Below are 17,335 nucleotides of genomic sequence, written 5' to 3' on the forward strand. Positions count from 1 at the left end.
CAGAGCTCTATATTGACCAGAGCTCTATATTGACCAGAGCTCTATATTGACCAGAGCTCTATATTGACCAGAGCTCTATATTGACCAGAGCCTGGACAGGACCAGAGCTCTATATTGACCAGAGCTCTATATTGACCAGAGCTCTATATTGACCAGAGCTCTATATTGACCAGAGCTCTATATTGACCAGAGCTCTATATTGACCAGAGCTCTATATTGACCAGAGCCTGGACAGGACCAGACCAGAGCTCTATATTGACCAGAGCTCTATATTGACCAGAGCCTGGACAGGACCAGACCAGAGCTCTATATTGACCAGAGCTCTATATTGACCAGAGCTCTATATTGACCAGAGCTCTATATTGACAAGAGCTCTATATTGACCAGAGCTCTATATTGACCAGAGCCTGGACAGGACCAGACCAGAGCTCTATATTGACCAGAGCTCTATATTGACCAGAGCTCTATATTGACCAGAGCTCTATATTGACCAGAGCTCTATATTGACCAGAGCTCTATATTGACCAGAGCTCTATATTGACCAGAGCTCTATATTGACCAGAGCCTGGACAGGACCAGAGCTCTATATTGACCAGAGCCTGGACAGGACCAGAGCTCGATATTGACCAGAGCTCTATATTGACCAGAGCTCTATATTGACCAGAGCTCTATATTGACCAGAGCCTGGACAGGACCAGACCAGAGCTCTTTATTGACCAGAGCCTGGACAGGACCAGACCAGAGCTCTATATTGACCAGAGCTCTATATTGACCAGAGCTCTATATTGACCAGAGCTCTATATTGACCAGAGCCTGGACAGGACCAGACCAGAGCTCTATATTGACCAGAGCTCTATATTGACCAGAGCCTGGACAGGACCAGACCAGAGCTCTATATTGACCAGAGCTCTATATTGACCAGAGCTCTATATTGACCAGAGCTCTATATTGACCAGAGCTCTATATTGACCAGAGCTCTATATTGACCAGAGCCTGGACAGGACCAGACCAGAGCTCTATATTGACCAGAGCTCTATATTGACCAGAGCCTGGACAGGACCAGACCAGAGCTCTATATTGACCAGAGCTCTATATTGACCAGAGCTCTATATTGACCAGAGCTCTATATTGACCAGAGCCTGAACAGGACCGGACCAGAGCTCTATATTGACCAGAGCTCTATATTGACCAGAGCTCTATATTGACTAGAGCTCTATATTGACTAGAGCTCTATATTGACCAGAGCTCTATATTGACCAGAGCTCTATATTGACCAGAGCTCTATATTGACCAGAGCTCTATATTGACCAGAGCCTGGACAGGACCAGAGCTCTATATTGACCAGAGTTCTATATTGACCAGAGCTCTATATTGACCAGAGCTCTATATTGACCAGAGCCTGGACAGGACCAGAGCTCTATATTGACCAGAGCTCTATATTGACCAGAGCTCTATATTGACCAGAGCTCTATATTGACCAGAGCTCTATATTGACCAGAGCTCTATATTGACCAGAGCCTGGACAGGACCAGAGCTCTATATTGACCAGAGCTCTATATTGACCAGAGCTCTATATTGACCAGAGCTCTATATTGACCAGAGCCTGGACAGGACCAGAGCTCTATATTGACCAGAGCTCTATATTGACCAGAGCTCTATATTGACCAGAGTTCTATATTGACCAGAGCTCTATATTGACCAGAGCTCTATATTGACCAGAGCCTGGACAGGACCAGAGCTCTATATTGACCAGAGCTCTATATTGACCAGAGCTCTATATTGACCAGAGCTCTATATTGACTAGAGCTCTATATTGACTAGAGCTCTATATTGACCAGAGCTCTATATTGACCAGAGCTCTATATTGACCAGAGCTCTATATTGACCAGAGCTCTATATTGACCAGAGCTCTATATTGACCCATATTCAGTAGATACTGGAAACACCTACCCATGGCTGGTCTACATAATGAGATTATTACCTACCTAAATATAGTCCCGTTGGTTTAAACATGGCTGTTCCAGTGATAACCTGACTAAATATAGTCCCGTTGGTTTAAACATGGCTGTTCCAGTGATAACCTGACTAAATATAGTCCCGTTGGTTTAAACATGGCTGTTCCAGTGATAACCTGACTAAATATAGTCCCGTTGGTTTAAACATGGCTGTTCCAGTGATAACCTGACTAAATATAGTCCCGTTGGTTTAAACATGGCTGTTCCAGTGATAACCTGACTAAATATAGTCCCGTTGGTTTAAACATGGCTGTTCCGGTGATAACCTGACTAAATATAGTCCTGTTGGTTTAAACATGGCTGTTCCAGGGATAACCTGACTAAATATAGTCCCGTTGGTTTAAACATGGCTGTTCCAGTGATAACCTGACTAAATATAGTCCCGTTGGTTTAAACATGGCTGTTCCGGTGATAACCTGACTAAATATAGTCCCGTTGGTTTAAACATGGCTGTTCCGGTGATAACCTGACTAAATATAGTCCCGTTGGTTTAAACATGGCTGTTCCTGTGATAACCTGACTAAATATAGTCCCGTTGGTTTAAACATGGCTGTTCCGGTGATAACCTGACTAAATATAGTCCCGTTGGTTTAAACATGGCTGTTCCGGTGATAACCTGACTAAATATAGTCCCGTTGGTTTAAACATGGCTGTTCCGGTGATAACCTGACTAAATATAGTCCCGTTGGTTTAAACATGGCTGTTCCGGTGATAACCTGACTAAATATAGTCCCGTTGGTTTAAACATGGCTGTTCCGGTGATAACCTGACTAAATATAGTCCCGTTGGTTTAAACATGGCTGTTCCGGTGATAACCTGACTAAATATAGTCCCGTTGGTTTAAACATGGCTGTTCCGGTGATAACCTGACTAAATATAGTCCCGTTGGTTTAAACATGGCTGTTCCGGTGATAACCTGACTAAATATAGTCCCGTTGGTTTAAACATGGCTGTTCCGGTGATAACCTGACTAAATATAGTCCCGTTGGTTTAAACATGGCTGTTCCAGGGATAACGTGACTAAATATAGTCCCGTTGGTTTAAACATGGCTGTTCCAGGGATAACCTGACTAAATATAGTCCCGTTGGTTTAAACATGGCTGTTCCAGGGATAACCTGACTAAATATAGTCCCGTTGGTTTAAACATGGCTGTTCCGGTGATAACCTGACTAAATATAGTCCCGTTGGTTTAAACATGGCTGTTCCGGTGATAACCTGACTAAATATAGTCCCGTTGGTTTAAACATGGCTGTTCCGGTGATAACCTGACTAAATATAGTCCCGTTGGTTTAAACATGGCTGTTCCGGTGATAACCTGACTAAATATAGTCCCGTTGGTTTAAACATGGCTGTTCCGGTGATAACCTGACTAAATATAGTCCCGTTGGTTTAAACATGGCTGTTCCGGTGATAACCTGATTAAATATAGTCCCGTTGGTTTAAACATGGCTGTTCCGGTGATAACCTGACTAAATATAGTCCCGTTGCTTTAAACATGGCTGTTCCGGTGATAACCTGACTAAATATAGTCCCGTTGGTTTAAACATGGCTGTTCCGGTGATAACCTGACTAAATATAGTCCCGTTGGTTTAAACATGGCTGTTCCGGTGATAACCTGACTAAATATAGTCCCGTTGGTTTAAACATGGCTGTTCCGGTGATAACCTGACTAAATATAGTCCCGTTGGTTTAAACATGGCTGTTCCGGTGATAACCTGACTAAATATAGTCCCGTTGGTTTAAACATGGCTGTTCCGGTGATAACCTGATTAAATATAGTCCCGTTGGTTTAAACATGGCTGTTCCGGTGATAACCTGACTAAATATAGTCCCGTTGCTTTAAACATGGCTGTTCCGGTGATAACCTGACTAAATATAGTCCCGTTGGTTTAAACATGGCTGTTCCGGTGATAACCTGACTAAATATAGTCCCGTTGGTTTAAACATGGCTGTTCCGGTGATAACCTGACTAAATATAGTCCCGTTGGTTTAAACATGGCTGTTCCGGTGATAACCTGACTAAATATAGTCCCGTTGGTTTAAACATGGCTGTTCCGGTGATAACCTGACTAAATATAGTCCCGTTGGTTTAAACATGGCTGTTCCGGTGATAACCTGACTAAATATAGTCCCGTTGGTTTAAACATGGCTGTTCCGGTGATAACCTGACTAAATATAGTCCCGTTGGTTTAAACATGGCTGTTCCGGTGATAACCTGACTAAATATAGTCCCGTTGGTTTAAACATGGCTGTTCCGGTGATAACCTGACTAAATATAGTCCCGTTGGTTTAAACATGGCTGTTCCGGTGATAACCTGACTAAATATAGTCCCGTTGGTTTAAACATGGCTGTTCCGGTGATAACCTGACTAAATATAGTCCCGTTGGTTTAAACATGGCTGTTCCGGTGATAACCTGACTAAATATAGTCCCGTTGGTTTAAACATGGCTGTTCCGGTGATAACCTGACTAAATATAGTCCCGTTGGTTTAAACATGGCTGTTCCAGGGATAACCTGACTAAATATAGTCCCGTTGGTTTAAACATGGCTGTTCCGGTGATAACCTGACTAAATATAGTCCCGTTGGTTTAAACATGGCTGTTCCGGTGATAACCTGACTAAATATAGTCCCGTTGGTTTAAACATGGCTGTTCCGGTGATAACCTGACTAAATATAGTCCCGTTGGTTTAAACATGGCTGTTCCGGTGATAACCTGACTAAATATAGTCCCGTTGGTTTAAACATGGCTGTTCCGGTGATAACCTGATTAAATATAGTCCCGTTGGTTTAAACATGGCTGTTCCGGTGATAACCTGACTAAATATAGTCCCGTTGGTTTAAACATGGCTGTTCCGGTGATAACCTGACTAAATATAGTCCCGTTGGTTTAAACATGGCTGTTCCGGTGATAACCTGACTAAATATAGTCCCGTTGGTTTAAACATGGCTGTTCCGGTGATAACCTGACTAAATATAGTCCCGTTGGTTTAAACATGGCTGTTCCGGTGATAACCTGACTAAATATAGTCCCGTTGGTTTAAACATGGCTGTTCCGGTGATAACCTGACTAAATATAGTCCCGTTGGTTTAAACATGGCTGTTCCGGTGATAACCTGACTAAATATAGTCCCGTTGGTTTAAACATGGCTGTTCCGGTGATAACCTGACTAAATATAGTCCCGTTGGTTTAAACATGGCTGTTCCGGTGATAACCTGACTAAATATAGTCCCGTTGGTTTAAACATGGCTGTTCCGGTGATAACCTGACTAAATATAGTCCCGTTGGTTTAAACATGGCTGTTCCGGTGATAACCTGACTAAATATAGTCCCGTTGGTTTAAACATGGCTGTTCCGGTGATAACCTGACTAAATATAGTCCCGTTGGTTTAAACATGGCTGTTCCGGTGATAACCTGACTAAATATAGTCCCGTTGGTTTAAACATGGCTGTTCCAGGAATAACCTGACTAAATATAGTCCCGTTGGTTTAAACATGGCTGTTCCAGTGATAACCTGACTAAATATAGTCCCGTTGGTTTAAACATGGCTGTTCCAGTGATAACCTGACTAAATATAGTCCCGTTGGTTTAAACATGGCTGTTCCAGTGATGTGGTATGAATACCAGATAACCTGACTAAATATAGAATCTTATTTGTCATAGTCTGACTGGCTGGCATAGTCTGACTGGCTGGCATAGTCTGACTGGCTGGCATAGTCTGACTGGCTGGCATAGTCTGACTGGCTGGCATAGTCTGACTGGCTGGCATAGTCTGACTGGCTGGCATCGTCTGACTGTCTAACTGTCTGTCTAACTGTCTGTCTGGCATCGTCTGACTGTCTGGCATCGTCTAACTGACTGTCTGTGTGTCTGTGTGTAGATCAGTAGCAGTCATCATGTCTCATAGCAACGGTACCAGTCACCATGTCAGTAAGGACGTGTGGGCGTCTCACAACAAGATGATGCAGGAACCACTCAGCTCCAACGACTCTGAGGTATGTCACACGGGGGGGGGGGGGGGGTGGGGGGGGGGGGGGTGGGGGGGGGGGGGGGGTGTGAGAGGCCGGGACTGAAACCGATCGCCCTTTGCCGACAATGTGTTTACCCGGGTTAAGACCAGGTACTACAGGCTGGGTTAAGACCAGGTACTACAGGCTGGGTTAAGACCAGGTACTACAGGCTGGGTTAAGACCAGGTACTACAGGCTGGGTTAAGACCAGGTACCACAGGCTGGGTTAAGACCAGGTACTACAGGCTGGGTTAAGACCAGGTACTACAGGCTGGGTTAAGACCAGGTACTACAGGCTGGGTTAAGACCAGGTACTACAGGCTGGGTTAAGACCAGGTACCACAGGCTGTAGTGTTAGGTGTGTATTATAATGGAACAGTGTATTGTAATGGAACGGTGTATTGTGTTAGGTGTGTTATAATGAAACGGTGTATTGTGTTAGGTGTGTTATAATGAAACGGTGTATTGTGTTAGGTGTGTATTATAATGAAACGGTGTGTTATAATGAAACGGTGTATTATAATGAAACAGTGTATTGTGTTAGGTGTATTATAATGGAACGGTGTATTGTGTTAGGTGTGTATTATAATGGAACGGTGTATTGCGTTAGGTGTGTATTATAATGGAACGGTGTATTGCGTTAGGTGTGTATTATAATGGAACGGTGTATTGCGTTAGGTGTGTATTGTAATGGAACGGTGTATTGTGTTAGGTGTGTATTGTAATGAAACGGTGTATTGTGTTAGGTGTATTATAATGAAACGGTGTATTGTGTTAGGTGTGTTATAATGAAACGGTGTATTGTGTTAGGTGTATTATAATGAAACGGTGTATTGTGTTAGGTGTGTTATAATGAAACGGTGTATTGTAATGGAACGGTGTATTGTGTTAGGTGTATTATAATGAAACGGTGTATTGTGTTAGGTGTGTATTGTAATGAAACGGTGTATTGTGTTAGGTGTGTATTGTAATGAAACGGTGTATTGTGTTAGGTGTATTATAATGAAACGGTGTATTGTGTTGGGTGTATTATAATGAAACGGTGTATTGTGTTAGGTGTATTATAATGGAACAGTGTATTGTGTTAGGTGTATTGTAATGAAACGGTGTATTGGGTTAGGTGTATTATAATGAAACGGTGTATTATAATGAAACGGTGTATTGTGTTAGGTGTATTATAATGAAACGGTGTATTGTGTTAGGTGTGTATTATAATGAAACGGTGTATTGTGTTAGGTGTATTATAATGGAACGGTGTATTGTGTTAGGTGTATTATAATGAAACGGTGTATTATAATGAAACAGTGTATTGTGTTAGGTGTATTATAATGAAACGGTGTATTGTGGTGTATTATAATGAAACGGTGTATTGTGTTAGGTGTGTTATAATGAAACGGTGTATTGTGTTAGGTGTATTATAATGAAACGGTGTATTGTGTTAGGTGTGTTATAATGAAACGGTGTATTGTGTTAGGTGTATTATAATGAAACGGTGTATTATAATGAAACGGTGTATTGTGTTAGGTGTATTATAATGAAACGGTGTATTGTGTTAGGTGTGTATTATAATGAAACGGTGTATTGTGTTAGGTGTATTATAATGAAACGGTGTATTGTGTTAGGTGTATTGTAATGAAACGGTGTATTGGGTTAGGTGTGTATTATAATGAAACGGTGTATTATAATGAAACGGTGTATTGTGTTAGGTGTATTATAATGAAACGGTGTATTGTGTTAGGTGTGTTATAATGAAACGGTGTATTGTGTTAGGTGTATTATAATGAAACGGTGTATTATAATGAAACGGTGTATTGTGTTAGGTGTATTATAATGAAACGGTGTATTGTGTTAGGTGTGTATTATAATGAAACTGTGTATTGTGTTAGGTGTATTATAATGGAACGGTGTATTGTGTTAGGTGTATTATAATGGAACGGTGTATTGTGTTAGGTGTATTATAATAAAACAGTGTATTGTGTTAGGTGTATTATAATGAAACGGTGTATTGTGTTAGGTGTATTATAATGAAACGGTGTATTGTGTTAGGTGTATTATAATGGAACTGTGTTATAATGAAACGGTGTATTGTGTTAGGTGTATTATAATGAAACGGTGTATTGTGTTAGGTGTATTATAATGAAACGGTGTATTGTGTTAGGTGTATTGTAATGAAACGGTGTATTGTGTTAGGTGTATTGTAATGAAACGGTGTATTGTGTTGGGTGTATTATAATGAAACGGTGTGTTATAATGAAACGGTGTATTGTGTTAGGTGTGTATTATAATGGAACGGTGTATTATGTTAGGTGTATTATAATGAAACGGTGTATTGGGTTAGGTGTGTATTATAATGAAACGGTGTATTGTGTTAGGTGTATTGTAATGAAACGGTGTATTGTGTTAGGTGTATTATAATGAAACGGGGTATTGTGTTAGGTGTATTGTAATGAAACGGTGTATTGTGTTAGGTGTATTGTAATGAAACGGTGTATTGTGTTAGGTGTATTATAATGGAACGGTGTATTGTGTTAGGTGTATTATAATGACACGGTGTATTGTGGTGTATTATAATGAAACGGTGTATTGTGTTAGGTGTATTGTAATGAAACGGTGTATTGTGTTAGGTGTATTATAATGAAACGGTGTATTGTGTTAGGTGTATTATAATGAAACGGTGTATTGTGTTAGGTGTGTATTATAATGGAACGGTGTATTGTGTTAGGTGTGTATTATAATGGAACGGTGTGTTATAATGAAACGGTGTATTGTGTTAGGTGTATTATAATGAAACAGTGTATTATAATGAAACGGTGTATTGTGTTAGGTGTATTATAATGAAACGGTGTATTGTGTTAGGTGTATTGTAATGAAACGGTGTATTGTGTTAGGTGTATTATAATGAAACAGTGTATTGTGTTAGGTGTATTATAATGAAACGGTGTATTGTGTTAGGTGTATTATAATGGAACGGTGTATTGTGTTAGGTGTGTTATAATGAAACGGTGTATTGTGTTGGGTGTATTGTAATGGAACGGTGTATTGTGTTAGGTGTATTATAATGAAACGGTGTATTGTAATGAAACGGTGTATTATAATGAAACGGTGTATTGTAATGAAACGGTGTATTATAATGAAACGGTGTATTGTGTTAGGTGTATTATAATGAAACGGTGTATTGTGGTGTATTATAATGAAACGGTGTATTGTGTTGGGTGTATTATAATGGAACGGTGTATTGTGTTGGGTGTATTATAATGGAATGGTGTATTGTGTTAGGTGTATTATAATGAAACGGTGTATTGTGTTAGGTGTATTATAATGAAACGGTGTATTGTGTTAGGTGTATTATAATGAAACGGTGTATTGTGTTAGGTGTATTATAATGGAACGGTGTATTGTGTTAGGTGTGTATTATAATGAAACGGTGTATTGTGGTGTATTATAATGGAACGGTGTATTGTGTTAGGTGTATTATAATGGAACGGTGTATTGTGTTAGGTGTGTATTATAATGAAACGGTGTATTGTGGTGTATTATAATGGAACGGTGTATTGTGTTAGGTGTGTATTATAATGGAACGGTGTATTGTGTTAGGTGTGTATTATAATGAAACGGTGTGTTATAATGAAACGGTGTATTGTTAGGTGTGTATTATAATGAAACGGTGTATTGTGTTAGGTGTATTATAATGGAACGGTGTATTGTGTTGGTGTATTATAATGAAACGGTGTATTGTGTTAGGTGTATTATAATGAAACGGTGTATTGTGTTAGGTGTATTATAATGAAATGGTGTATTGTGTTAGGTGTATTATAATGAAACGGTGTATTGTGTTAGGTGTGTATTATAATGGAACGGTGTATTGTGTTAGGTGTGTATTATAATGAAACGGTGTGTTATAATGAAACGGTGTATTGTTAGGTGTGTATTATAATGAAACGGTGTATTGTGTTAGGTGTATTATAATGGAACGGTGTATTGTGTTAGGTGTATTATAATGAAACGGTGTATTGTGTTAGGTGTATTATAATGAAACGGTGTATTGTGTTAGGTGTATTATAATGAAACGGTGTATTGTGTTAGGTGTATTATAATGGAACGGTTTATTGTGTTAGGTGTGTATTATAATGAAACGGTGTGTTATAATGAAACGGTGTATTGTTAGGTGTGTATTATAATGAAACGGTGTATTGTGTTAGGTGTATTATAATGAAACGGTGTATTGTGTTAGGTGTTCTCCATCATCAAGCGAGAGAAACACCGCCAGACCTTTGGCCTGGAGCTGATCGCATCAGAGAACTTCACCTCCAGAGCTGTTCTAGAGGCCCTGGGGTCCTGTATGAACAACAAGTACTCAGAGGGGTATCCTGGACAGAGGTAGGCACTATGAACCTTTATGAACCTTTATGAACCTTTATTTAACCAGGGAGTCACTCAGAGGGGTGTCCTGGACAGAGGTAGGTGCTATGAACCTTTATGAACCTTTATTTAACCAGGGAGTCACTCAGAGGGGTATCCTGGACAGAGGTAGGCGCTATGAACCTTTATGAACCTTTATGAACCTTCATTTAAACAGGGAGTCACTCAGAGGGGTATCCTGGACAGAGGTAGGCACTATGAACCTTTATGAACCTTTATGAACCTTCATTTAAACAGGGAGTCACTCAGAGGGGTATCCTGGACAGAGGTAGGCGCTATGAACCTTTATGAACCTTTATTTAACCAGGGAGTCACTCAGAGGGGTATCCTGGACAGAGGTAGGCGCTATGAACCTTTATGAACCTTTATGAACCTTTATTTAACCAGGGAGTCACTCAGAAGGGTATCCTGGACAGAGGTAGGCACTATAAACCTTTATGAACCTTAATTTAAACAGGGAGTCACTCAGAGGGGTATCCTGGACAGAGGTAGGCGCTATGAACCTTTATGAAGCTTTTATTTAAACAGGGAGTCACTCAGAGTGGTATCCTGGACAGAGGAAAGAAAAGCAATCGCATTCTGTAACAAAAGTCTTCAATTAATAATTAAAAAATACCCGGAAAGCACCAGAATATCTAACTGGAAGGAATTCTGAATAATGTTTTACACATAAGGGACAAAAAATACTAAACGCAGATTTTCCCCAATTTATGTGGAGACCAGAGAGATCTCTGGGGTTTATCTATCTCTGAGAGAATGGGTTTGGTTGTAGAGACCAGAGAGATCTCTGGGGGTTATCTATCGCTGAGAGAATGGGTTTGGTTGTAGAGACCAGAGAGATCTCTGGGGGTTATCTATCGCTGAGAGAATGGGTTTGGTTGTGGAGACCAGAGAGATCTCTGGGGTTATCTATCGCTGAGAGAATGGGATTGGTTGTGGAGACCAGAGAGATCTCTGGGGGTTATCTATCGCTGAGAGAATGGGTTTGGTTGTGGAGACCAGAGAGATCTCTGGGGGTTATCTCTGAGAGAATGGGTTTGGTTGTGGAGACCAGAGAGATCTCTGGGGGTTATCTATTCCTGAGAGAATGGGTTTGGTTGTGGAGACCAGAGAGATCTCTGGGGTTATCTCTGAGAGAATGGGTTTGGTTGTGGAGACCAGAGAGATCTCTGGGGTTATCACTGAGAGAATGGGTTTGGTTGTGGAGACCAGAGAGATCTCTGGGGGTTATCTATCTCTGAGAGAATGGGTTTGGTTGTGGAGACCAGAGAGATCTCTGGGGTTATCTATCGCTGAGAGAATGGGTTTGGTTGTGGAGACCAGAGAGATCTCTGGGGTTATCTCTGAGAGAATGGGTTTGGTTGTGGAGACCAGAGAGATCTCTGGGGTTATCACTGAGAGAATGGGTTTGGTTGTGGAGACCAGAGAGATCTCTGGGGGTTATCTATCGCTGAGAGAATGGGTTTGCTTGTGGAGACCAGAGAGATCTCTGGGGGTTATCTATTCCTGAGAGAATGGGTTTGGTTGTGGAGACCAGAGAGATCTCTGGGGTTATCTCTGAGAGAATGGGTTTGGTTGTGGAGACCAGAGAGATCTCTGGGGTTATCTCTGAGAGAATGGGTTTGGTTGTGGAGACCAGAGAGATCTCTGGGGGTTATCTATCACTGAGAGAATGGGTTTGCTTGTGGAGACCAGAGAGATCTCTGGGGTTATCTCTGAGAGAATGGGTTTGGTTGTGGAGACCAGAGAGATCTCTGGGGGTTATCTATCACTGAGAGAATGGGTTTGGTTGTAGAGACCAGAGAGATCTCTGGGGGTTATCTATCGCTGAGAGAATGGGTTTGGTAATTTGTACGTCTAAAATAAATCAATGATGAACAGAGGAAGTTTCTGACTGCTTTGTTAATATAATAGAGGAGAGACCATCTCTCTTCTTACAGAGCCGTCCAGGAGACTACCAACCTGTCGTCAAGGATACTTTTGAAGAATATCCAATATTAAATATATTCTGATTTGTTTAACACTGTTTTTTGGTTACTACATGATTCCATATGTGTTATTTCATAGTTTTGACTTCTTCACTATTATTCTACAATGTAGAAAATAAAGAAAAACCCTGGAATGAGTAGGTGTGTCCAAACTTTTGACCGGTACTGTGTATATACACACACACACACACACACACACACCCCAGACAGAGACACAACATGCAGACACACACACCGAGACACATCACACAGAGAAACACACACCACCCAAACAGCTGAGGGAGATATCCACCTCCTGTGTGTGTGTGTGTGTGTGTGTGTGTGTGTGTGTGTGTGTGTGTGTGTGTGTGTGTGTGTGTGTGTGTGTGTGTGTGTGTGTGTGTGTGTGTGTGTGTGTGTGTGTGTGTGTGTGTGTGTGTGTGTGTGTGTGTGTGTGTGTGTGTGTGTGTGTGTGTGTTTAGGTACTACGGTGGTACAGAACATGTCGATGAGTTGGAGCGTCTCTGTCAGAGGAGAGCTCTGGAGGCCTACGGACTGGACGCTGACAAGTGGGGGGTGAACGTACAGCCGTACTCAGGTAGTACCCCCCCACACCACACACACACACACACACACACACACACACACACACACACACACACACACACTACGCAGAGACACACACACACACACACACACACACACACAACGCAGAGACACACACACACACACACACAGAGACACACACACACACACACGACGCAGAGACACACATACACTAACCTGGTGGAGGTGGAACCAGACCATCTCAGTACAGCTCTGTAGGGTCTAACTTGGTGGAGGTGGAACCAGGCCATCTCAGTACAGCTGTGTAGGGTCTAACTTGGTGGAACCAGACCATCTCAGTACAGCTCTGTAGGGTCTAACTTGGTGGAGGTGGAACCAGGCCATCTCAGTACAGCTCTGTAGGGTCTAACTTGGTGGAGGTGGAACCAGGCCATCTCAGTACAGCTCTGTAGGGTCTAACTTGGTGGAACCAGACCATCTCAGTACAGCTCTGTAGGGTCTAACTTGGTGGAGGTGGAACCAGGCCATCTCAGTACAGCTCTGTAGGGTCTAACTTGGTGGAGGTGGAACCAGACCATCTCAGTACAGCTCTGTAGGGTCTAACTTGGTGGAACCAGGCCATCTCAGTACAGCTCTGTAGGGTCTAACTTGGTGGAGGTGGAACCAGACCATCTCAGTACAGCTCTGTAGGGTCTAACTTGGTGGAGGTGGAACCAGGCCATCTCAGTACAGCTCTGTAGGGTCTAACTTGGTGGAGGTGGAACCAGGCCATCTCAGTACAGCTCTGTAGGGTCTAACTTGGTGGAACCAGACCATCTCAGTACAGCTCTGTAGGGTCTAACTTGGTGGAACCAGGCCATCTCAGTACAGCTCTGTAGGGTCTAACTTGGTGGAGGTGGAACCAGGCCATCTCAGTACAGCTCTGTAGGGTCTAACTTGGTGGAACCAGACCATCTCAGTACAGCTCTGTAGGGTCTAACTTGGTGGAGGTGGAACCAGGCCATCTCAGTACAGCTCTGTAGGGTCTAACTTGGTGGAACCAGGCCATCTCAGTACAGCTCTGTAGGGTCTAACTTGGTGGAGGTGGAACCAGACCATCTCAGTACAGCTCTGTAGGGTCTAACTTGGTGGAACCAGACCATCTCAGTACAGCTCTGTAGGGTCTAACTTGGTGGAGGTGGAACCAGGCCATCTCAGTACAGCTCTGTAGGGTCTAACTTGGTGGAACCAGACCATCTCAGTACAGCTCTGTAGGGTCTAACTTGGTGGAGGTGGAACCAGGCCATCTCAGTACAGCTCTGTAGGGTCTAACTTGGTGGAGGTGGAACCAGGCCATCTCAGTACAGCTCTGTAGGGTCTAACTTGGTGGAACCAGGCCATCTCAGTACAGCTCTGTAGGGTCTAACTTGGTGGAGGTGGAACCAGACCATCTCAGTACAGCTCTGTAGGGTCTAACTTGGTGGAGGTGGAACCAGACCATCTCCATACAGCTCTGTAGGGTCTAACTTGGTGGAGGTGGAACCACACCATCTCAGTACAGCTCTGTAGGGTCTAACTTGGTGGAGGTGGAACCAGGCCATCTCAGTACAGCTCTGTAGGGTCTAACTTGGTGGAACCAGGCCATCTCAGTACAGCTCTGTAGGGTCTAACTTGGTGGAGGTGGAACCAGGCCATCTCAGTACAGCTCTGTAGGGTCTAACTTGGTGGAGGTGGAACCAGGCCATCTCAATACAGCTCTGTAGGGTCTAACTTGGTGGAACCAGACCATCTCAGTACAGCTCTGTAGGGTCTAACTTGGTGGAACCAGGCCATCTCAGTACAGCTCTGTAGGGTCTAACTTGGTGGAGGTGGAACCAGGCCATCTCAGTACTGCTCTGTAGGGTCTAACTTGGTGGAACCAGACCATCTCAGTACAGCTCTGTAGGGTCTAACTTGGTGGAGGTGGAACCAGGCCATCTCAGTACAGCTCTGTAGGGTCTAACTTGGTGGAACCAGGCCATCTCAGTACAGCTCTGTAGGGTCTAACTTGGTGGAGGTGGAACCAGACCATCTCAGTACAGCTCTGTAGGGTCTAACTTGGTGGAGGTGGAACCAGGCCATCTCAGTACAGCTCTGTAGGGTCTAACTTGGTGGAGGTGGAACCAGGCCATCTCAGTACAGCTCTGTAGGGTCTAACTTGGTGGAACCAGACCATCTCAGTACAGCTCTGTAGGGTCTAACTTGGTGGAACCAGGCCATCTCAGTACAGCTCTGTAGGGTCTAACTTGGTGGAGGTGGAACCAGACCATCTCAGTACAGCTCTGTAGGGTCTAACTTGGTGGAACCAGGCCATCTCAGTACAGCTCTGTAGGGTCTAACTTGGTGGAACCAGACCATCTCAGTACAGCTCTGTAGGGTCTAACTTGGTGGAACCAGGCCATCTCAGTACAGCTCTGTAGGGTCTAACTTGGTGGAGGTGGAACCAGGCCATCTCAGTACAGCTCTGTAGGGTCTAACTTGGTGGAACCAGACCATCTCAGTACAGCTCTGTAGGGTCTAACTTGGTGGAGGTGGAACCAGGCCATCTCAGTACAGCTCTGTAGGGTCTAACTTGGTGGAACCAGGCCATCTCAGTACAGCTCTGTAGGGTCTAACTTGGTGGAGGTGGAACCAGACCATCTCAGTACAGCTGTGTAGGGTCTAACTTGGTGGAACCAGACCATCTCAGTACAGCTCTGTAGGGTCTAACTTGGTGGAGGTGGAACCAGACCATCTCAGTACAGCTCTGTAGGGTCTAACTTGGTGGAGGTGGAACCAGGCCATCTCAGTACAGCTCTGTAGGGTCTAACTTGGTGGAGGTGGAACCAGGCCATCTCAGTACAGCTCTGTAGGGTCTAACTTGGTGGAACCAGACCATCTCAGTACAGCTCTGTAGGGTCTAACTTGGTGGAGGTGGAACCAGGCCATCTCAGTACAGCTCTGTAGGGTCTAACTTGGTGGAACCAGGCCATCTCAGTACAGCTTTGTAGGGTCTAACTTGGTGGAGGTGGAACCAGGCCATCTCAGTACAGCTCTGTAGGGTCTAACTTGGTGGAACCAGACCATCTCAGTACAGCTCTGTAGGGTCTAACTTGGTGGAACCAGGCCATCTCAGTACAGCTCTGTAGGGTCTAACTTGGTGGAGGTGGAACCAGGCCATCTCAGTACAGCTCTGTAGGGTCTAACTTGGTGGAACCAGACCATCTCAGTACAGCTCTGTAGGGTCTAACTTGGTGGAGGTGGAACCAGGCCATCTCAGTACAGCTCTGTAGGGTCTAACTTGGTGGAACCAGACCATCTCAGTACAGCTCTGTAGGGTCTAACTTGGTGGAGGTGGAACCAGGCCATCTCAGTACAGCTCTGTAGGGTCTAACTTGGTGGAGGTGGAACCAGGCCATCTCAGTACAGCTCTGTAGGGTCTAACTTGGTGGAACCAGGCCATCTCAGTACAGCTCTGTAGGGTCTAACTTGGTGGAGGTGGAACCAGACCATCTCAGTACAGCTCTGTAGGGTCTAACTTGGTGGAGGTGGAACCAGACCATCTCCATACAGCTCTGTAGGGTCTAACTTGGTGGAGGTGGAACCACACCATCTCAGTACAGCTCTGTAGGGTCTAACTTGGTGGAGGTGGAACCAGGCCATCTCAGTACAGCTCTGTAGGGTCTAACTTGGTGGAGGTGGAACCACACCATCTCAGTACAGCTCTGTAGGGTCTAACTTGGTGGAGGTGGAACCAGGCCATCTCAGTACAGCTCTCGAGGGTCTAACTTGGTGGAACCAGGCCATCTCAGTACAGCTCTGTAGGGTCTAACTTGGTGGAGGTGGAACCAGGCCATCTCAGTACAGCTCTGTAGGGTCTAACTTGGTGGAGGTGGAACCAGGCCATCTCAGTACAGCTCTGTAGGGTCTAACTTGGTGGAACCAGACCATCTCAGTACAGCTCTGTAGGGTCTAACTTGGTGGAACCAGGCCATCTCAGTACAGCTCTGTAGGGTCTAACTTGGTGGAGGTGGAACCAGGCCATCTCAGTACAGCTCTGTAGGGTCTAACTTGGTGGAACCAGACCATCTCAGTACAGCTCTGTAGGGTCTAACTTGGTGGAGGTGGAACCAGGCCATCTCAGTACAGCTCTGTAGGGTCTAACTTGGTGGAACCAGGCCATCTCAGTACAGCTCTGTAGGGTCTAACTTGGTGGAGGTGGAACCAGGCCATCTCAGTACAGCTCTGTAGGGTCTAACTTGGTGGAACCAGACCATCCCAGTACAACTCTGTAGGGTCTAACTTGGTGGAGGTGGAACCAGGCCATCTCAGTACAGCTCTGTAGGGTCTAACTTGGTG

General features: G+C 43.9%; 1 protein-coding gene across 1 annotated transcript in view; it reads left to right on the forward strand.

Moving 5' to 3' along the window:
- Nucleotides 1-5,902: 5,902 nt before the first annotated feature.
- Nucleotides 5,903-17,335, forward strand: part of LOC129844835 (serine hydroxymethyltransferase, cytosolic-like) — a 67,760-nt gene continuing 56,327 nt past the window's right edge. Inside the window, exons 1-3 of the mRNA XM_055912986.1 lie at nucleotides 5,903-6,012; nucleotides 10,258-10,403; nucleotides 12,895-13,010. Coding sequence (XP_055768961.1) covers nucleotides 5,914-6,012; nucleotides 10,258-10,403; nucleotides 12,895-13,010 — 361 coding nt within the window. The 5' untranslated portion in view covers nucleotides 5,903-5,913. The remainder of the gene's footprint in view (nucleotides 6,013-10,257; nucleotides 10,404-12,894; nucleotides 13,011-17,335) is intronic.

Source organism: Salvelinus fontinalis, unplaced genomic scaffold, assembly GCF_029448725.1.
Source record: "Salvelinus fontinalis isolate EN_2023a unplaced genomic scaffold, ASM2944872v1 scaffold_0239, whole genome shotgun sequence".
Classification (NCBI taxonomy): domain Eukaryota; kingdom Metazoa; phylum Chordata; class Actinopteri; order Salmoniformes; family Salmonidae; genus Salvelinus; species Salvelinus fontinalis.